General features: G+C 37.6%; 1 protein-coding gene across 2 annotated transcripts in view; it reads right to left on the bottom strand.

Moving 5' to 3' along the window:
* The window catches only part of gzl (godzilla E3 ubiquitin protein ligase), a 111,707-nt gene that overhangs the window by 17,546 nt on the left and 71,529 nt on the right, over positions 1 to 22,632 (bottom strand). Inside the window, exons 3-5 of one of the 2 annotated variants that reach the window (XM_067759384.1) lie at positions 17,772 to 17,965; positions 17,607 to 17,707; positions 1,020 to 1,213 (exon numbers count right to left, since the gene is read on the bottom strand). In XM_067759384.1, the coding sequence (XP_067615485.1) occupies positions 1,020 to 1,213; positions 17,607 to 17,707; positions 17,772 to 17,965 (489 nt within the window). The remainder of the gene's footprint in view (positions 1 to 1,019; positions 1,214 to 17,606; positions 17,708 to 17,771; positions 17,966 to 22,632) is intronic. The other variant, XM_067759385.1, reaches the window with a different exon arrangement.

Raw genomic sequence — 22,632 nt, 5'->3', positions numbered from 1 at the left:
ACAGAAATATTACACATTAATTTTGGTCCCGATTAAGCCATGTCGCACAGGGGTCAAAATTAGGATTTCTCCAGAGACTCCAAAAATTTTAAGTTAATTAAAATTAAAATTTGATAGGGTTTTTCAGTTTGGTCGTTAAAACAAACTTCTGGTAACACTACGTACTCAATCAGTCTATGTGAGGTCCTCATGGACCGGCCAGTTCAACCTAACCTAAAATTAACATTTAATTTTTTGTTTTTTAATACCCGAAATCGAGAATATTATAGTATGCAATATCAATATGTATAAATTAAAGGGCGTCCCACAGTGATAGAAATTCAAAATTTAATATATTGAGTCCTCATAGCATAATTTGGACCAAATCGTATCATCCGTGATCATACATGAACGAGTCACTGAACATAATCGCTGAATTGTATATTTGATACAATCAGTTCGACGTTTTTACATATATCTATTATGACTTTAAAATATGCTCCAACGTACTTTTGGACCTAAAAATAGTAATTCATTGAATATAAATTGATATTTTATTGCTATCGTATTTTATTTATTTACACGACTGTGCGACATACCTTAACCGGTTCCAAACGGATATTTTTGTCCTTGGTATGATCATTTGAAGGGGTGGACCGAAACAAATCGAATATTCGATTGATAACAACTACCCTAATATACATATACTAATATTTTTATTTTTATTTTTTTTTTTGTTATTGAAATGGTTGTTTGAGTGCATTTACAGCTTTAGAGTTTTTCAGCTTCTCCAACCCAATTGTCAACCTCACCTACACGAGGCGTATCCTGTTAAAAATTTGATGTATACGTACATAAAATTAGCAGGCTAGGCTAGATAGTAGCCCCTGTAGCATATCATTATTCGGAAAAGAACTATCATCGTCGATAACACTTCTCAACGCATTCGGGCATTTCGTGGTTCCTCGGAATAATAGTTTTCACAAATGAACGCCTATTAATATCAAATTATATACCATTAAATTAAGTTTTCTATTTACCATAATAAGAAAGCAAAGGCCAATCAAAATCGAAAACGGCAAAATTAATTGTGTGTTAATGTTGAATGGCAGCTCATCGTTGATCACTAATATAATTTCAGCTGTGAAGAAGGACACCAAAGCTATACCTGTCGTCTGGCCAACAAAAACGGCTGGTATGTAGATGCCACTCGAATTTTTGGCTGACATTTGTTCTGAGAAAGAAAAATGAATAAGTAAAAACGGTATAATTTGTACTTCCGACTATAGACTAAAATTCAGTTAAAACTATGTACTACCAAATTATGCCTAAAGTCAGCGTAATCGACAAAGTTTTCAAGGCGGTTTCGAAAATTTATTTTTTAAAATCCTTAAATTATTCGAAATTAGTTTAAGAGCCTTTCATGTTTGTGTAAACTTGGCAAGTGTTTCATTGCTGTTAGCGTCTCTAGCGACCTCATGAGCAGAGCTCACAGAGTATATTAATTTTTTTCGCATAACGGTACCCCGTAACGGCATAAACTAATCGAGATAGATATAGACTTCTATATATCAAAATGATCTGGGCGAAAAAAGAAATTCATTTAGCCATGTCCGTCCGTCCGTCTGTCCCTGGACACGATAACTTGAGTAAATTTTGAGGTATCTTAATGAAATTTGGTATGTAAGTTCCTGAGCATTCATCTCATATCGTAATTTAAAATGTACGAAATCGGGCTATAACCACGCCCACTTTTTCGATATCGAAAATTTCGAAAAACCGAAAAAGTGCGATAATTCATTACCAAAGACGGATAAAACGATGAAAGGTAGGTGGGTTGACCTTATGATGCAGAATAGATCAACAGTTTAGTGATTCGAACTTAGCAGAAGGTTGCAAATAAGAGGATTTGCAGTAAATTCGTTACAATTGGTGTCAGAAGAGGAATTGTTGAATAAATTCCAGAGGACAACAAGTAAATGGCAAAGTTAAGTGAATTGAAGATCCAGCAACTCAAGAAGGAGTTGGAGAGCCGTGGACTGAATACAACCGGTATTAAACTCGAACTTCAGGCACGACTACGAGAGACAATGGAAGCAGAAGGAATTAGGGTGGAAGAGTATGTCTTTCATCTTGATGTCGACGAGACAACAACAAAAATTGAGGAGAAAAACGAAACATCGTAGACAGTTACGAGCACAGACTTGAACATGATATTGGCTGCAATAACTGCTCAGACACCGACAGTGGCATCTCAGCTGGAATCGCAGGAGACACGTTTGACATCCAAGATGGAAGCACAGGAGGCACGCATTTCCGAAATGTCGTCACAAATATCCACAAATATGTCATCACAACTGGAAGAACAAAAGACATATATAGCATCGCAACTGGAATCACAGGATGCACGTATTTCAGAAATGACGTCGCAAGTGTCATCTCAACTGGAAGACCAAAAGACATATATGGTATCTCAATTGGAAGCGCACGAGGCACGTATATCTGAAATGTCGGCAGAAATTTTGGAACAGATATCATCAAAACTGGAAGCGCAGGATGCAAAAGTGGCTCAATTTCAGGCAGAAGTAGTTGATTTAAAAGGTCGTATGGAACAGTTACAACTAAATCGCCCAGCTGTTTCAGCAAGCAATCCGAAGGTAAAAACTCCATCTTTTGACGGCTCTGTTTCTTTCCAGGTCTTTAAACTTCAATTTGAGAAGACATCAGCAGTGAACAACTGGAATACTGAAGATAAAGTTGCTGCACTATTCGTGGCATTGAAAGGGTCTGCAGCTGAAATCTTACAGACTATTCCAGAGTACGAACGGAACAGTTATGAATCATTGATGGCCGCTGTCGAGAGACGTTAGGGAAGCGAACATCGGAAACAGATCTACCAAATAGAATTGCAAAACCGTTACCAAAAATCAAACGAGATTTTGCAGGAGTTTGCTTCGGATGTTGAAAGGTTGGCCCATTTGGCAAATGCGGACGCACCCGCGGAGTACACCGAGAGGGTAAAAATCCAGTTTTAGAAATGGCATACGGGACGTAGAAACGAAGCGAGCGACATATGCAAACCCAAAACCCACACTCGCAGAAACGGTATTCCATGCACTGACTCAGGAAACAGCGTCACTTTTGAGTAAGCCCGCATACAAAGCTCATCGCGTGGAAGTGGAAAGGCCAGAATGGGTAGACACAATTTTGGAAACATTAAAAGGAACGCAGCAGAAAAAGATGGTGCCGTTTAATACTTTAAATGTGGAAAGCCAGGGCACATTGGACGTTATTGCAGTACCAATCCTAACAGTTCCAGCAATGTGGCTGGTCGTAAACGCAAAGCTGGAGGAGATAAGCAAGAGCGAGTCAAATTTAAAGATTGAGAACTTGCCCCAGCTATTGAATGTCGGGTGATACCTATCTCGCAAACTGGAAGGAAATCGAGAAGTCTTACCGTCAAAGGAAATGTGGATGGCAAGGAGCGTGTACTGACTGTAGATAAGGGCGCATCTCATTCTTTAATCCGATGCGATTTGGTCAACAGGAGAGTAAAGCCATTAACTGGAGCAAGATTGCGTACGATTACTGGCGAGTATAACCAAGTCCAGGGAGAAGTGATCTGTGAAGTCTTAGTTGGGAATGTCATGGTTCTACAAAAATTCGTTGTGGCGGAGATCGTTGATAAAGTCATATTGGGAGTGGACTTCTTAGTTGACCATGACAAAAAGATTATACGCTATAAGAACCAGGATGTGCCACTTACTTCAGTTTGGAAGAAGGGTTCAGCAGTAATCGAGTGCTGGCGAAAGAGATTAGACAAAAACCACAAAAGTCTAAGGCAGCAGATCGGGCAAGGGTTGATGGAACGAATGGGCCAAACAAATCAAAACCAAAGGTACCTGCGTGAAAAACACTGGCATTGACAAAACCTAATGGACGCACTAAAACGACTGAAAGAATTTTCCAGAAAGAATGCAAGGGTGGTTTCAAGCCAGCGCGCACTTCTGTTGAGAAACGTCGGAACGATACCGATTATGTGAAGCCAATCCGTCAAGAGCAAGCTCTACAAAGTGGTTCATTGGCCAAACAACAGAGTGCGAGGGAACGATCAAGGATAATGAGTAGTAAGATGAAACACAGGTACGATAAGAACAATAATTCGGAAGGTTTCTTGGAGGGAGATATGGTACTGTTATACAACCCTCACCGGCGGAAAGGTGTTCCATCCAAATTTCGGTGCAGTTGGGAAGGCCCGTACAAAGTTGTGAAGAAGATCAGTGACACCATCTACCGCATACAAACCATTGGAAAACCTCGAAGTAGAAGAGTGGTACATTTGGAGATGCTAGCGGCGTTTAGATCGAGAGATTTGTCTTATCGGGACGATCAGACTTAGGTGGAGGGCAGTGTAACGAATATTAGCAGCACTAAGGGATACTATCATCTCTAAGCCGATGCTAAGCAGTGACTTGATGTACATCAATAATTCAATCATTATGTCTACACATATGTACGTACACTCAGCGGAGAAGCAACGCACAAACACATGCATATATCTCATCTGAGGTACTCACAAGAGAGGGCAATAATTTGTGCAAGTATTACTCACGCGCATATGAGAAGCTATAAATGTAGTTGTGGCTGGTGATTTTGTAGCTGATAACTAACTAGTAAGTTCTGGAATGGAAAAGCCTAGAAGTATGCAACGAGGAAGCCAGACAGTATAAAAGGCGACAACAGTAGAGGCGCGGGAATCAGTTTCGATTAAGCACGCTACCTGTCGAGCAATAGAAGTGTTATTTTGAAAGTACTTGAATAAAGGCCATTTTGCATTATTAAATATTGGAGTTATTTATTCAACAGTTTAGTGATTCGAACTTAGCAGAAGGTTTCAAATAAGAGGATTTGCAGTTAATTCGTTACAATATACTAAATGTACAGCATATATAATAAATTGTTACAAAGCAGTTAAAATTATTTAATGCGCATATTTGTACGATGAAACTGGAACTGGCAATACAAGCCGAATGTTTACTTAGAACTCTCGCGATGTCAGTAATGTTATTGAGATAACAGCTCGCTGTAAGCAACAGTGCAGAGTATGCATATTCAACACTCCTTAACGCTCAGAATAGAACCCCGGTGGCTTCCTCATTCTTATCGGCCTATCTGTGGCAGATGATGGAAATGAGTTTACCACTGGATCGATTGTTGGCGTAGGTACCGAAGACGGTGATTGATTTTCTGCAAGTTCATCTTGAGACGATACTGATTCAGCCTGCATACCAGCATTTACGTCGTCGGAGCCCTCCTTCTCGGTTATTATGTACTGATCAGAAGGAATTGTTTGAGGATGGATTTGGTCTATGAGGCGCTTGTTTATTCGACCATCTTCCAGGCGTACGGTATAAGAAATCGGTCCTGTTTGCGATTCAATAGTTGCTTGCTTCCAACGTGGACCAGATGTATAATTACGTATCCAAACATGATCGTCTTTTTTAAATGTTAATTAACCTGTGGGACGTCACCACTTTCCACTGTTAGTGCGGTTAACTCATTTGGATGAATCTTGTCAAAATAAGATTTTAGCTTTCTATTGAACATTAGTTCTGCTGGTGATTGACCCGTTATGGCGTTGGGTGTGATGTGTTGGTTAAAAATGAAGCGAGCGAGCTCTAAGTCAAAATCGCATTTCGCTGGTAATTTTTTAAAAAAGTCTTTTGTGTTTTGCACCATACGCTCGGCCTGTCCATTTGAAGACGGATGGAACGGAGCGCATCGTATGTGTCGAATTACGTTGCCATCCATAAATGATTTAAAAAGCTCTGATGTAAATTCTGTGCCGTTATCAGAAACAATAGTGTCAGGCAGACCATGTGTTGCGAATAGTGAACGTAATGGCTTAATCGCCGCTATGGATGATGTCGACTTCACAGGAAAAACCTCAAGCCATTTGGAATATGAGTAAATCACGATGAAGAATAAACGACCTTGAAAAGGTCCGGCGAAGTCGATATGTAGACGTGACTAAGGGACCCGTGGTCGATTCCCACATGTGCAGTGGTGCATGTGGATTGTCGTGGCGAGTCTCCTGACACGGTGTACATAGTTTAACCCTTCTCTCAATGTCGGCATCTATTTGAGGCCACAATACGTAGCTTCTGGCTAATGCTTTCATGCGCACAATTCCTGGATAGCTCGCATGTAGTGCATCTAATATTGCCTTACGACCACAAGTAGGAACGATTACGCGGTTGCCCCATAGTAAACACCCTTTTAGTGTCGATATTTCGCCTTTGCTATGTAGTACGGATACAATCGATCGTCCCGAGACATAGTATTCGGCCATCCCCTTAACGCCCAGCTGAGCACCATTGACATATTAGAATATTTTTTTGTTAACGAAGCTATTTGTTTCGCGTCAAGGGTCGGGTCGCCACTGTTTCGATCATCAACACATCTTGTATCGCTTGGTCTTCCTCTTTCTTCAGCTTATTTTCCAGTGGAAAACGACTTAAAAAGTCTGCATTACCCAATTTCTTTCCCGCGCAATGAAGAAGCTCAAAATCATACGCGTTGAGAAAAATGCACCTTCAAGCATTTGATTAGATATTACTGCAGGAATCGGTTTGTTTGTATTGAAAATTCCTAGCAGCGGACGATGGTCAGTGACAATCGTGAAATGCCTACCGTATAGATAATCGTTGAATTTTTTAACTCCAGTTATGATTGCCACAGCTTCCCTGTCGATTTGTACATAATTCCGCTCAGCTTTGCTTAAAGTTCGGGAGTAAAAAGCGATTGGTCGTTCAGAGCCGTCTATCATGCGATGGCTTAAGACAGCACCAACTCCAAAAGGAGATGCGTCACATACCAGGATGAGAGGTAACTTTTCGTTATAGTGTACTAACACGCGATCAGAAACGACAAGCTGTTTGAGCCTCTCGAAAGCATATTGATGACGCGATGTCCATTGCCATTTGCTATTTTTATCAAAAAGTCGGTGTAGAGGTTCGGCAATGGTTGCCTTATTCGGTAAATAGTTGTGATAAAAGTTAAGTAGCCCTAGGAATGATTGAAGCTGTTTTTTGTCTCTTGGGGCTGATGTTTTTTGAATTGCTTCCACCTTTCCGGGAGATGGACGGATACCAAAAGAATCCAATTTAAACCCGAGAAACTCTATTGATGCCTCATTAAATTTGCATTTATCTTTACGTAGCCGAAGTCCCGCTTCACTAAAACGACTTAGAACGTGGTCTAGACGTTGCGCTAATTCCTCTTCGTATTTCCCCATGATTACGATGTCATCGAAATACGGTAGAACACCATTGATGCCACGCAAAATGTTTTCAATAAAGTTTTGGAAAATGTCTGGTGCTGAAGAAATTCCAAACTGTAGACGGTTGACTCGAAAAGCACCTTTGTGAGTCACTATTGTTTGTAGCAGTAAGGATTTTTTATCGACTACCAGCTGTTGGTAAGCCTGCGCTAGGTCAAGTTTAGCAAATATACTTCCACCCTCAATTGATGACAATAGGAAACTTATGGCAGGAATTTGGAAACAGTGTGGCTTTAGCGCATTGTTTAGAGTCGACTTATAATCGCCACATATTCGCATGGTACCGTCACTTTTTACAACGGGCACGATAGGTGTGGACCAATCTGAGTATTCCACTGGATCTAATATCCCTTGGTCCGTTAATCTTACTAACTCAGCTTCCATGAGGCTGCGGATAGCTAAAGGTATTCGACGTGGAGGTAGGCGTTTGGGTGGTACTGAAGGGTCAATTTGCAGAGATACAGGCGGTCCCGTGCATTCGCCCAATTCTTCATAGAAAAGATGATTGAATTTGCTAACAACAGCTTGCACGGAAAAGATCCTACTGATTTGGTAGATGCCCTGAATGCTGATACCCAATGGCTCAAACCAGTTACAGCCTAACACATTTGATTGATTGCCATCAGCTATAACGATAGGTAAATTGGGTAGTAGTTTGCCGTTGTAGTAGATCGACACGTCAACTACTCCCTTTATCGGAATAAGGTTGGCTTGAAAATCGAAGAGTTGCAGTTTACATTTATGTAGTTTATGTTTTGCGCCTGACCATGTTTGTTCAAATGTCAATGATGACATAATCTTATAGTTTGACCCAGAATCAACTTCGAAAGTGCATGATTGTCCATTCATTATGACGGTAGCAGATTTCTTAAAGTGAAATTTGATTTACAGATTGATCGTTTTTATTTTTCTCTCGTGGTGCCTTCTTTTGTTTAAATTGATGTCGTACGTTGGAAGAATGAGATGAATTAGTAGATCGGCAAACGCGCTGCAGATGCCCTTTAATTCCACATGAGGAACAAATGGTCTCTTGATATGGACATTTGAAACGTGCGTGTTTTCCCCCAAATCCTTGGCAAAACTTCTCCGTAGCATTGTTATGGCTGTTTTATGATTTATGATTGTTTTGTGATTTTTTGTTGTTGTAGTTTTTTCTATTCTTGCTTGTAATAGAATGAACGTGGTCAGGTTGGCGCATCTCAATCGCATTTTTAGCAGCCGCAGCTCGATCGATCACTTTTTGTAACTGAAGGTCAGACTCAGCTAGTAAAAAGTGTTGTCCTGCTTCACCACGTAGCCCGCAAACAAGGCACAATCACGCAGCATACGATTCAGCGCAGTACCAAAATTACAGTCAACGGATAGCTTCCGTAAAGCAACATACTCAACAAAACATTCATTGGGCTGTTGATCGCGTTTGTGAAACTTGTAAAGTGCAACAATTTCCGAAGGTTTGGGACAAAAGTGATTAGTCAACGTACTCTTAATTTCCGCAAGTTTTAATGCACCTACCTGTTTCGGCGCCACCAATGATATAAGGAGGTCAAAGAGACCAGGGCCAGCCAAGGTCAGGAAAATAGCTTTCTGACGCTCTCCCTCCTGTACATCATTGGCCAATAGATAATGTTCGAAGCGTGCATAGTATGATGTCCATCTTTAAGGTTGACCGATGTCAAAATGTTCCAGATTTCCCACGGTTGACATAACTTTTGAAACAATTTGCGGTTGTGGTTCTTTATTTTCAATGGTTTCTACTTTCGGCGGCATTAAAACTCCTAATAACACGTTTCAGCAGGGATGCACCTTAACGTTAAGCTAATCGTTTATCAAAAAATTTCCACCGTTTCCGTTGAAACACTTCGAAATATTATCGATAAAGAAATTATCAAGATAAATTGTATCTCGTTTTTAACCGAAACGAAAAGCTTTCGTTAACGTTAAAAACGTTAACGAAAACGTGATACTTTATGTTTGAATTGTGCTGGCAATGCTATAGCCATGGTGAAGCCGTAAGGTGGCAACAACGAGCGCACATACACACACAAACTCTATGTAATTTGTTTGTGTAATTCGTTGGTGGTAATGTCAAAAATACTCTGAGAAATGTTCGTACTGTCAAAATTGATGAGAAAAGTTGCAATCAGCTTGAATAATGCTTTCACCTTTAATGACTCCGCCATCAATCAGCTTTGCCAGCATAGTTTGAAATTAATAATCAACATAAACGATTTGATTTCGTTTTGATATGGCAGAAAACGAAACGAAATCATTTCGTTAATTTGACGATCTTAACGTTAATAAACGAAACGAAATGACTTCGTTTCGTTTATTAACGTTGATTATCGTAACGAAATGATATCGTTTCGTTGGTTAAGCATGCCTGCGTTTCAGGCAGTTTTCCGTGCTATGTGTGCTTACCTAGTATACCACAACGATTATAATCGTATGCATAGATGAATGGATTTGCAACTCTTTGTTTCGAGAGAGCGCTGTCAAAATGCACATTTTTTATAACATTTATCAATGATGCTACTCCAAACAAAAATGAATAGATCTGAAAATGGGGATTTTTGACATACATTTCGGCGATTATAGTTTCAATCATTTAATAAAATGATAGTCGTAAAATATTCATTTCCTTAAAGTTATTTTACAATAATACGACTAGTTAGAGTTAAATATAAGCAAATCTAAGTAAAACTAATATTTCGATTAAATTAATTAGTCAAATATTGTAACGCATTTAACTCGCAGTGAAAACCATATATTCTTTTGAAATTTCAGTAAATCGGACCCATGATATAATAGTTAACATTATTTAATGGATAGGGCTTATCCTACATGTCTGGCGTTCCAGGTTCTGTGATCAAAATGAACTGGTTGCATCGGGAGTTCATATTTACAAAACCTGTTTCTAGTGATAACTTTTGAATGGGAAATAATATCTACCCTCCGCCTTCGAACTAATAATATTTACACTAAAACAAGTATTTTTATCCTTTTTCCCATTATTTTTGAACGCTATTCTACAGTTGTAGGTCAAACTAAAGTTTACCAAAAGTTTTGGCACGTTTTTCGTTTTGGCTGGCACATTTTTTGTTCTGGCACCCGCTTCAGCTGGCGCGAGGGATTTATCTGTGATTGTTGCCAGCAACAACTAGAAGATAAATCCCTCGTGAGAGCGAAAATATGAGAGCGTAAACAAAAGATTCGTATCAATCTAATCTATGATCGTATGTATTATTAGCCGTGTTTTTTTTTACACGCGAATACGTTTCGCTTGCGCGTGAAAAAAACGCCTATCCTCGCTTAGATAATGCTTAGGAGACACATCTAGCGGCAGTGGTTAAACCACTAGCTACAGCACAGGGTGCACCGAAAAGCGGAGACACAACTCTTGTGTTTATTTCTGTGGATAACATATAACTGAATCAGTTGTGATAAATATGGACGCGCATTGAATACATAGATACCCTGCAAAAATCGTTGGATCATGTGGTCTACTGGAGTACTTACCATTATACTCCACTGTAATGCAGCAATGGACCAACTCATGTTTCTACACGAACATATTGTAAGCCGATCATTGCTCGTTTTTTACGATTGTCATCACTACACAATGTTTATTGGACTGTAGGTACTCCATGGATTACTCTGATGTAATGCGGAGCTGGAGTATATGGTCCGGTCCTAGGACATCGCAATGTTAATTGGACCATATTTTTTGTATGAATTGTGATAAATTTTGGAGCACTCGGTTGGTCCATAGCGAGTACTCCATACATGCATGCATGGAGTACTCGCGATTTTTGCAGGGTATAGTCGCCAATTTTATGTTTTGTCTTTAACTTCAATATTATTTACTTTTTTAATTCATTTATTAAATTGAGAGCATATATGTATAATAAATTTTTACAAAGCAGTTAAAATTATTTAATGCGCATATTTGTATGATGAAACTGGAACTGGCAATACAAGCCGAATGCTTATGCGGCAGTTACCCACGAACGTACGTAGAAAAAACGTGTCAGCTGACACGACCTATCTTATGAGTGTCCAATGTAAACGAAAACTCACCGACGTGCAACGCGCGTACGTACGTAGCCCGGAACGTAGAAATCAAAACAATTTTGATTTTTTCCGTAAGAACGTGTCAGCTGATCGCTCTCTCACTAGGCAGAGTTCCCTTGTAAACTTTTGTGCGCTAATTTTTGACCGTTTGCAATTTTATGCAAAAACGCCTAATTAAAGTTTGAAAAATTGTGGAAATAATTCGAAATAATTATGTAAAAGTGCTGATTATAAATATTTAATCTATTTATACTTATTTAATATGTATTCCGGCCTTTTACAATATCAAAAATTAAATTGGAAAAAGTTGATGTTTCCATAAGCATTCATGCAAAATGGTCAATGGCAACAGTGCTTATCTGTAAACAATACACACACAAATATGTTATGTACATGTACACAGACGCACACATTGATTCCTACGGGCTTGAGAGTTCGGTCAAACGTGCTTCGTACAACAAACGTCCTTACGTACGGCACACGTCGGTGGGTAACTGCCGCATTACTTAGAACTCTCGCGATGTCAGTAATGCTATTGAGATAACAGCTCTCTGTAAGCAACAGTGCAGAGTATGCATTCAACAGAAGGTAATTTAAAAGTTTTGCAAGCTGTAATATGGCAGCTGAGCATGTAATGTTCGGTTACACCTGAACTTAGACTTCCTTACTTGTCTTTTTTGTAATTTAAAAAAAGGTTTAGCGAAAAATGTCTAGCTTAGTTAAGGTGATGTTAGTCTTATGCCCGGTTTTCAGTACCAGTTTTTTTTGCAGATTTGTTCGTATTCGTATGAATACAGCTGGTTGGTTAAGATTAAGATGTTTGTGAGAGCACCTTATACACCATGTGACAAGATTGTTGTAGTTGCCAAAAAACCAACAGTGGATGTTTTGGAGTGGATTTACATAAAATTTTTCTTTTTAATAACATTTTTATCTTTACTCTAATTGCTTAAATTATTGATATTAATTATAAATTACATTCTATGCTTAAATTACATGTATATGTTTGTTTATATATATTATATTTATTTTATTTATATTTCTGTGTTTAAAGCGAGAAAAAGAGTTCTGTGATTTGATACTAAGTCCAATACTCAAAATTTTATGAGGAATTGGTTATTAAGCACATCTTATAACTTTTTGAAAAGCTGTGCCTCACGTATAAATTTTACGAGTTCTTCATATATACATCCGCATTTTCATTAAATGGAATTCCAACATGACTGATCCAAATAATTTAGATTTCATCAAAGTTTGAGCTATTTAATTTATTATGAATCTCTGCAACTATGAAATTTGTTGTTTTCTTTTTTAGGGCATTTATTGAGGATAGGCTGTCTGTGAAGGCGGCTAATTTCTTACATTTTTCCATTGCTGATATTTTTATCGCTTGTTTGATGGCTGTCAGTTCCTCAAAAGTGGATGAGTATTTATCATCGAGTCTGTACAAATATGATAAATTTTTTTGAATGTCATGTAGGTATGTATGCTGCAGCCTGTGCTGCTGTTTGTCACAGAAGCATCCGTTGCAAGAATAAAGAAGTCTTTGTTGTGTAAGTCGGTCTTTACTTCATTGTACATCGCTTTAAGTTGTTTTTTTGAATATTGACTCTTTGAACTGTCAAGGTTCGTGCCTAGTAGGTATAGGTTACTTTGCATATAGAATGTGATGTCTGTGTCTATTTTGTCAAAGATATCTTGAAACTTATTGTATATGTAGCTGTAACTAGAGTTTATTTCCGGGTTGATTTGAAGTTGTGCTACGAGTGACTCATTAATAAACCATTGTTTGGTGAGCTCCTTTGCTGTCAACCATTTAGCTCTTATCAAAGGAGGTAGTTCTCCTGCCAGTGCATATCTACTATGAATTGCGAGTACTGGGAGGTACTCCTAAGCATCTTCTTATAGTTTCGTTACAAATTGTTTTAAGTTTTGAATTATAGCCTTTAGGCGCATTTGCAAAGGTGGTACATCCATACTCTGTCTTTGTTCTCACAAAGGCTTTGTAAAAATTTAAAACATATTTTGGACTTAGCCCTGCCTTGATAGGTACTATTTTTATTCTCCACCAACTGTCTTCGACATTATTACTGTTTAGATGATTCTCTAACATTTGAACTAGTGCTTTTTTGGCTTCCAATAGCAATGTGTTATCCGGTCTAGTCCTCCAGCTGTCGATCTTTTGTTGATGAGTATTTCATCAAATTTTTCTTGTGTAAAAAGAATGTAATCATCATTATTTATTTGTCTGAGGAGTAAGTTGTTGTCTGTCAGATCAGTGGCCTGTTCCTTAAGAAAATTTAGAAATTTAGGTAGGGAGCATTGTTTTCTTCTGGCCAGCTACATTTTGAGAAGCTGGCATTTTCTTTCACATTACGTACAAATTTCCATGCATTTTTGCTATGCGGATCTCGGTTGAGTTCCTCAATTCTGTCTTTATAGCTTTGGCTTTTTGCTTTTTTTGCAGCCTTTTTATACCTTTCATGAACATGAAATGGTATATTAACTTTGGTCCGATGTTTGCAACGTTGAGAAATATAGAAGATAGACTCACCATTAAGTATAGTAGTTAAGTGTTTGAACGCAAACTATTCCCTCAAATTTTGAGATATCTCAATGAAATTTGGCACAAGAATGTATTTTTATATTATATTAGACATTTGTCGGATCCGGTAGGATCGGACCACTATAACATATATCTCCCATACAACAGATCGTTCAGATAAGACGATTTTGGTCATTCCTGCCGTAATTTAGAAAGTATAAACGTGAAACTCGGTGATATATATTCTAATATATCATAGAAGATATCCTGAAAAATCACTTTGATCGGAGCTATATATAGTTATATCCCATACAACCGATCGTTCAGATAGAAAGATTTTTGGCAATTTCTCCCTTAATTTCCAATATAAAAACGTTAAACTTGGTGATATTTATTCTAATATATCATAGAAGATTTCATGAGAAAAGCATTTCGATCGGCTCTATATATAATATATATCCCGTACAACCGATCGTTCAGATAGAAAGATTTTTAGCCATTTCTCCCTTAGTTTCCAATATAAAAACGTGAAACTTGGTGATAAATATTCTAATATATCATAGAAAATTTCCTGTAAAAATCATTTCGATCGAAGCTATATATAATATACATATATCCCAAACAACCGATCTAGGAATCATCCTAGACAGTAAGATGTCATGGAAGCTCAACGTGGAGGAGAGGGTCAAGAAGGCCTCAACGGCACTCTATGCATGTAACAGAATGCTGGGGTATACGTGGGGCTTATCGCCCTCTCTTTCTCTTTGGGTTTTTACAGCGATTGTAACCCCTATTCTATACTATGGAGTTCTTGTTTGGTGGAAAGCCACACAAAAAACAACATATGTACCTCAAAAAATTAGAGGGGGTATGCAGACTATCGATGCTAAGCATTACGGGAGCCCTGAAAACAACCCCGACGGCTGCACTGTATGCCATTCTGCACATTCCACCTGTAGACCTGGTAACAAAGAACAAAGCATTAACAACAGCAACCAGGCTCGGTGCCTCGGGGCAGCTTGAGCGCCGACCATATGGCCATAGTAGTATAGCGTCATCAATCACAAGACGAACAGACTACCTGATTCCCTATCTGCGCTTCGAGGGAGATCTATAGGCCACAATAGAGGTGGACGGTTGGCGCAAGGGCGCGCAAATGGCGTACGAGGCGATACATGTGTAAACAGATGGTTCCAAAGTAGTGGAAGGAGTAGCGTCTGCGGTATACTGTGCTGATCCGGAAATAAGCAGATCCTACAGGCTGCCGGATTACTGTAGCGTTTTCCAAGCGGAAATATTAGCAGTAACCAAAGCAGTAGAAACCCTGGAATAGAATAGCTTAAGCTGCAACCGTGTTAACTTTTATACTGACAGTCAAGCAGCAATTAAGGCAATAATCTCGCATAGGACAGCATCTAAATGCGTGTTAGAATGTAAGCAATCTCTGGAGAGAATCGGGACAGGGAGAAGCATACATCTATATTGGGTCCCAGGGCATATGGGAATAGATGAGAATGAAAAAGCGGACGAACTAGCTAAAAAGGGTCCATCCCTCGAAGCTTGTTCCGTAGACGTCCCAATTAGACAGGGCGAGATTAAATGAAGGCGAGAGGTGCACATGATCGACCAAACGGGAAAGGCGTGGATTCAAGCGCGGGACTGTAAAGTGTCGAAGAGTATGTGTAGGTCTTACAACCGTAGACTCACAAAGTTGCTTGTATCATTAAAAAGAGAGGACTGTAGACTCGTGACGGGTATTCTGACTGGACACTACCTTCTGGCGTCACATGCCTTTAAATTAGGCTTGGTCAGTGATAGCAGATGTAGGAAGTGCGGGTTGGAGGAGGAAACGATCGAGCACGTTCTGTGCTCGTGCCCTGCCTTTGCCAGGCTAAGACTCCAGCTATTAGGAGTGATACAGCTGTCAGATCTAGAAGCAGCAAGTGGCTTAAATCCTAGGAAGCTTCTAGTATTTGTCAAGAGGACGGATTTATTTTATAACATAGGTCCTGGTTTTTGATAGGGTTTTTCAGTTTGGTCGTTAAAACAAACTTCTGGTAACACTACGGACTCAATCAGTCTATGTGAGGTCCTCATGGACCGGCCAGTTCAACCTAACCTAACCTAACCCTACAACCATCGTTCCGATAAGGGGGTTTTTTGCCATTTTTTATTTTATATTTATCTTAAAATCGTTTAGGTATGTACATGTGTTCACTATATATTTCTTATCTTATACAGCGGATTACTTGGAGATTACGAATGGGATAAGATTATTGTTCAGCCCCATTCATGAAAGGTATGAAGTCTTCGGCACAGCCGAAGACAGTCCCGTCCTTACTTGTTTTATTTTAATTTTTCCTCTGGTGCATCATTTATATCTTCAATCTTTCCTGTGGCTCTTGCCTTTTTGGTTTTTGCAATAAGAACTCTATAATTTTTTTCCATTTGTTCATCCCACCATGCCTTGTGCCATGTGTTTGAAATTGTTCAGGTTGATTGTAGCCTTTCTGATGGCGTTTTTAATAGAGTTTTCTATATTCGAAGAACAGTTGGCGTCAGATATTTGTGATAGTTCAGCACTAAGTTTATTTTTAGCAATAAAGTGAAGAGGCTATTTTCTTATATCTGCTCATTCAACTACAATAGGGTGATGGCGACTTCCTCCTATGAAGCATTGACTGCATGTCCAGAAAACAAAGATTAGAGAAGCTCAAGTCCAAGACTGAGCCAGTGTTTGAGTCAGTATTGTGTGTTATTGTGCCATCATTATGACTCATAAAATTATATAAGACAGATGTGCAGTCTTAGAGGTGCATATATCATTTATTTTCAATTCTTCAAAATTGTCTGTACATACCTTTAAGTACGAGCATACTCTGCATAGGAATATGTGGCATAGCCATGTTTGGGAGATCTTTTTGGAAATTTTTTTGATTTTTCGGATTATTCGGTTTGGTTTCTTTATACGGATGCATTTCATGGGCAGCAGCATTAGTTTTTTTCTTTTTCTTAGCCCACACATCTTCGCTAACGGCGTATGTGGACGCCAAAGATCCCCGCCATTTTGTTTCTCTATGTGAACGCACTAAGCTTTATTTGAAACTTGCCACTTCGTAAAATAAAGATAGTTTTTGAAAAGAAAGTGCCAGTGCGAGTTTAAACTCCACTTAATTGAATAGAAATTAACCCTGCCACTTCTGCCGTTTAAGTTGAGATGAGCAGCAAAATTTTATGTTACCGAACAAATTGGCAAGGTTACACGAGAACCCGGACATTAGTTAGCTTACACTTACTTCACTCTGCTTCTTTCATTTTGACATTAGTTTTAATTTTTTCATCAAAGGTGAATCAGAACTTTTGTCAAAACTTTTAAAGTATCTTCATAGAACTCGAACCGACCTCAAAAAAGTGTTTAGCTAGCGAAATGAAGAATAAAGAGGTATTTCAAAACAAAACTTTTTCGTCTTTGTTTCGAACAATCAAATTTCGAATGTATGTAATTCCGATCTCTAGTTATCACAAATAAATGAAATCAAGGCGTAAATCATAGTGGTAAAAATTTTGTTTACAAATGTATTCGGAATCCTGCGAAACTTTTAGATTAGATGTATATTTTTCTTAATCTATACCGACACATTTTCACATCTAAATAGCCGGAAAACATACCTAAATCGTCGCCATCATTATTGTATACAACAACTGCGTCAAAACCAGCTGCCTGCGCATTGCGCACCTTTTTTTCGAAAGTACAATTTGCACCACCACCTCTGCAAGAAAGAAAACATTTTTTATATAACACTTAAATCAAAAAAAAATCAATAACTTTATCACCTCTCTATTATAGCAACAAACTTTGCATTCTTCGGATAGGCAAATCCGACGCGGGGTGGTTCAGCCACTGGTGCACAGGCATGTTTTTCTTCAGCTGGTACGGAAAATACTTTTATGCCATTCGCAGGCAAACTGGGACCAAATTGTGCAGGCAGATCATTGTACTGTTCAATCAGCTGCGAAAAAGAGAAAAACTGAAAAATATTAATACAAAATTATTAGAAATTAGAAAAAAAGGGGGGAAACATAAATTATAATATCAATGGAATAATAGTTATGATAAAAGCCACTCAAATAATAAATTACACAGGTCGCCAAAGTTTAAAAGAAAAAAATACGTTTACACTATTCCATACTACTTCGGCTCTGAATCTGAAATCATATTTTTTTGATGAATTGCATGAAATGTTATATTAAGTTTGGTCCGAAATGGAAAATTTTAAGTCCTCAAAGGAGAAAAGAAAGACCACCAATAAGTATAACGAAATTATCAGGAGACGAGCTGAATTGATTTAGCCATGTCCGTCTGTTTATTTGAACGCAAAGTAGTCCCTCAATTTTTGAGATACTTTGATGAAGTTTGGGGAGCTAGAATCTTTTGGACTTCGATTGGACATTTCTCGGCAACGACGGGATCGGATTACTATATCATACATATATCTCTCATACAACCGATTTTTACAGCTACAAGCTTGAATTTTACCTAGATCTTTACGTGTATGGCAAGCATTCTTGTTAAAAAAAAAAAAAAACTCGTCAAGATCGGCCGTATATATGGTATAGTACAGCCAATTGTTCAGATAAGAGGGGTTTCGTAATTTCTTTGTAATTTTCACAACTAGAAATTAAACATTTATCCAGTTGCTTACGTACAGGCATATATTGTTGCCTAAGAAAATCGTCACGATCGGTCGCATATATAATATACATTTATATATACTCCATATAACCAATTTTTGAGATTAGAGGGTTTTCGTCCTTTCTTCTCAATTTTCAGAGCTACAAAGATGAAATTTGACAGAAAGTATTTATATGGCATGCAATGTATATAAAAAGTCGTCATCATCGGTAGCATACATATAATATAATCCAGGCAACCGATTGTTTAGATGAGAGGGCCATCTTCAAATCTATCTCATATTGATAGCAGGAAACATGAAACTTCGTTTGGGGATTACTAATTGAGATTTATATATCACTTGTATCTGTTTTCTATACAAAATATATCTTATATAACCGATTTTTGAAATTTTATCACAATATTGTTCAGCTATATTTATTAAAGGTGTAAAGTCTTCGGCAGAACTGAAGGCAGTCCCATCCTTACTTGTTTTTATTTGGTTCTGATATCGGAGATATTTTTACAAACCCAACAAGCACAGTAAACGTAGTGTGAGTTTTTAAAAAGCATTCCTGAATAAACATTAAGCTTGAATACAGTTTTTCCATGCGCTCTCAACGCGTACAAAAATATTATTAAACAAAATTCAAACCAGCCGACAGCTGTTTCGATTATACCTTGTAAATCTCTTCAAAGCCTTTTCTCCCGGGAGTGGGATTCGAGCCCGAACTCCTACGATGGTTGAAGTGTTATAAACTCATTCACCCACTTCATGCCTTAGTTGTTGTAAACTTATTCCAATTGCCTTCCTTGCATATTTTATTCTTTGCACAGTACATACCTTGTATGTAATCATGTGTAAAAGTTATGCTTTTTGTTGGTGGCAGTTTCAAAGAAACTGGTATTTTGCTTTGTTATATTTATAGAAATACAAAGAATTGACAAATGTTGTCTATTTGTATGAATTAAGCGGGAATTGCTCTCATTGGCCCGTAATCATAGTCGAAATAAAATAGAGTTTTATTGTTTTAAACATGGTTCTAAATTAATTATCATTTTAAGTCTGTTATAGTCCCCTTAAACACTATTTTATCTCTAAAAAAGTATTTTAAATTTAAAATGACATGAGCGCGATTTTAATTTTTTTAAATAGATTTCAAGTTGGTGGTCTGCTGTCAAAAGTTGCGAGAAATTAAACAATTTGCTATTTAAACGCGATGAACTTAAATGGAAGTGAAAAAAGGCTTCCCCGACAAGCAAATATACGTCACGACCTAATTTATTAAACCTAGAATGCGTATTAATATATTTGTGAGGAAAATTACACAATTTTAAAATGTGCGATGGTTACTTGGCTCCACATATGCGAAATCTTTAACTAAGACTATTCCGCATTCATAGATATTTGTGAGTTTTGATATTTTAGAATCTTTTGAGGAAAAAGTAGCATCCTATAGTGATTTTGGCATTAAATTTAGAAATAAATATTCAATGGAAGAAATTATTTACCACACACGTCGATTTTTAATACATGTCAAAAAAATTCGGGACAGGTGTCTAATGACGCGTTTTAATTTCGGAAGTAATAATGCGAAGGCGGCAAAGTAATACTTTTACTCTTTCAAGATATTTTTGCAAAAAAAAATTTAAGACTTTCATGTGGTTGATGTAATTTTGGTGATATTGTGGTACACAGAAAACAATTAACTAAAAAGGCGTTTTACGCTGATACAATTTTCACCAGTTTCGCAGCCGTTTGAAGGTAATTATTAGGTTTTTTGTGAATATCTATTAATAAAAGAACAATTTCTTATTTCCGACTTCTAATTATTGAATTACATTACAGAATTCTTGAATTCAATTCTGCTGGCATTTCCTTTTGTGTCTTCCATTACCCTTTACATTTGCCAATTCCTCTTAAAAGAAAGCGTGAAATAAAACATGGAATACAACAAGAATTAGCAACAAAAATTTTAAGAACTGCTTGGTACGGGCGCTGCTAAACTACTTCCCCCCTTTATCAACCTCTTAGTCTATGTCATGATCGACTTGAGTTCAATGATTTTCTAATGTAAAAGGGACTTACATTTTGCATTGTACAATGGCTCAACATTCTAGGTCACTTGTTTCCTATGGAAAACTATACTAAACTTCTTTCATTTATGCTGACTTTGCGAAGACATACCTAAATTTGATCTAACTTGATTATCATTGAATTTCCGACATAGTTATTCGTATCGAGATTAGACATATCTTTATTCGGTTTCGGGTATATTAAATTAAACGGCTTGAACGGTTAGGGTCACCTAACAATTAAGGTTTGCATCATTTTGGCCGTCACAACAACTTTTCTTGACAACATTCTTACAAACTATATAAACTATTCAACATGAATACGACTGTATGAATGGATAGCGTTGTTGCTTCCATTGCTTTAAAGAGCCCAAATCCACTTTAACTACTTATTCGTTTATGTTGCGAGATTTAAATAATTTTTTAAGAACGCCATTAAGTAAATTTTCTTTAAATAAGTATGTTCATGTTCAATTAATAGATCGTGCACGAGTTACAGTACGTAACCACCGCCTTATGGATTTAGCCTTATGTACGCATAAGTTGATTGATGTAAACAATGTCTTAATAAATGAAATCGATATAAAATCGATTAGATATTATTATCTGGAACGAAAAGACCCTGTCTTAATATTGGATATAAAAGAAACCGGAGCTAAAGTTTAAATAAACAAATAAAGAAATAAAATTTCTATTAAAAAGTTAAAATTTAATATTTTGATTTCGTAAGGTAACAAAGACATAAAATTTGTTTCCTTGGTTTCCTAAAAATATAAAGGAAACCAAATCTGGCGCAGTCGGTATAAGAAAAAAAGGCAAGGAGGAAATCGCATGCAAAAAACGTGCATGACTTTAACCTCAAACGTAAACCATTGTGGTAATACATCACGCCGCCCTTTTCCAAATTCGCTGAGCTTCACAGTTTAAAGCTGAGCATTTTTCAAAGTGGAAATTAAATCTTTGGCTAAGGAACTATAAACAGAATCCCGGCATATTAGCACGTCGAGAGAATATCGACAAATTCAATAGCCGTTCGTAGTCATAACAGCACCGGTATCGCTACGTCGAGAGAACATCGACAACACACAATTATCTTTAAGAATATCCAAAGTTGCAACCATTTATGAAACTTCCAGGGTGCATCGAAATCTCGTATTGTACACATTTTCACCATCTGATGCTCCAATTAAGAGTAAAGAGGTACTACTAAGTTAGCGAATTTGAGCACATGAAATCAGCTATTAAGACCCGGAGACAACTTGAATTTGATAAGGAACGTCCTTTAAGTAAGTTAGTTCTAAGTAATATTTGTGAAAATAGTATAACGATGGAAGCGAACAATGGGGCAAACGCATCTGCCACTGGTGGACAAGCTAGCTCAAATGGAGGAAATCTTAACACACAGCCTAATGTAACGCAACTTCTAGCACACTTAAAAATTCCGGACGCCGTAAAAGATGTGCCAGAGTTTAAAGGCAACTCAACATCGTTATACGATTTTATCGATAATCTAGAGGAAATATTAAGTCGTTTGCCAGATCTTGGCAGTAATTACACAAAAATTATAGTAAGGTCGGGTCGTAATAAAATTGTCGGTGTAGCTAACGACGTTCTTAATATGTATGGAACAACTCGATTGGCCACAGATAAGAAGCAATTTAATTACGCACTATGCCGATAAGCGAAATGAAACTAGCCTAATTCGAGATCTACATTTTATTAAGCAAAATACAGGCAGCGTCGAAAATTTGTATGCAAAGATTATAGAAATTTTAGCAAGCTTAACGAATACCTTAAAAGTGCATGAGTGCGATCAGAATGTAAGAGCAGCGAAGCTTAAATTGTATCAGGAAATGTGTCTTAACGTTTTCTTATCTGGACTTAGAGAGAATCTTGGATCCACTATTCGAGTTATGCGTCCTAACTCAATACCTCAGGCTTTTAATT

Source organism: Eurosta solidaginis, chromosome 1 (genome assembly GCF_040869045.1).
Source record: "Eurosta solidaginis isolate ZX-2024a chromosome 1, ASM4086904v1, whole genome shotgun sequence".
Taxonomy (NCBI): domain Eukaryota; kingdom Metazoa; phylum Arthropoda; class Insecta; order Diptera; family Tephritidae; genus Eurosta; species Eurosta solidaginis.
Note: the sequence above shows the minus strand (reverse complement) of the source record. Positions and strands in the feature narration are given on the sequence as shown.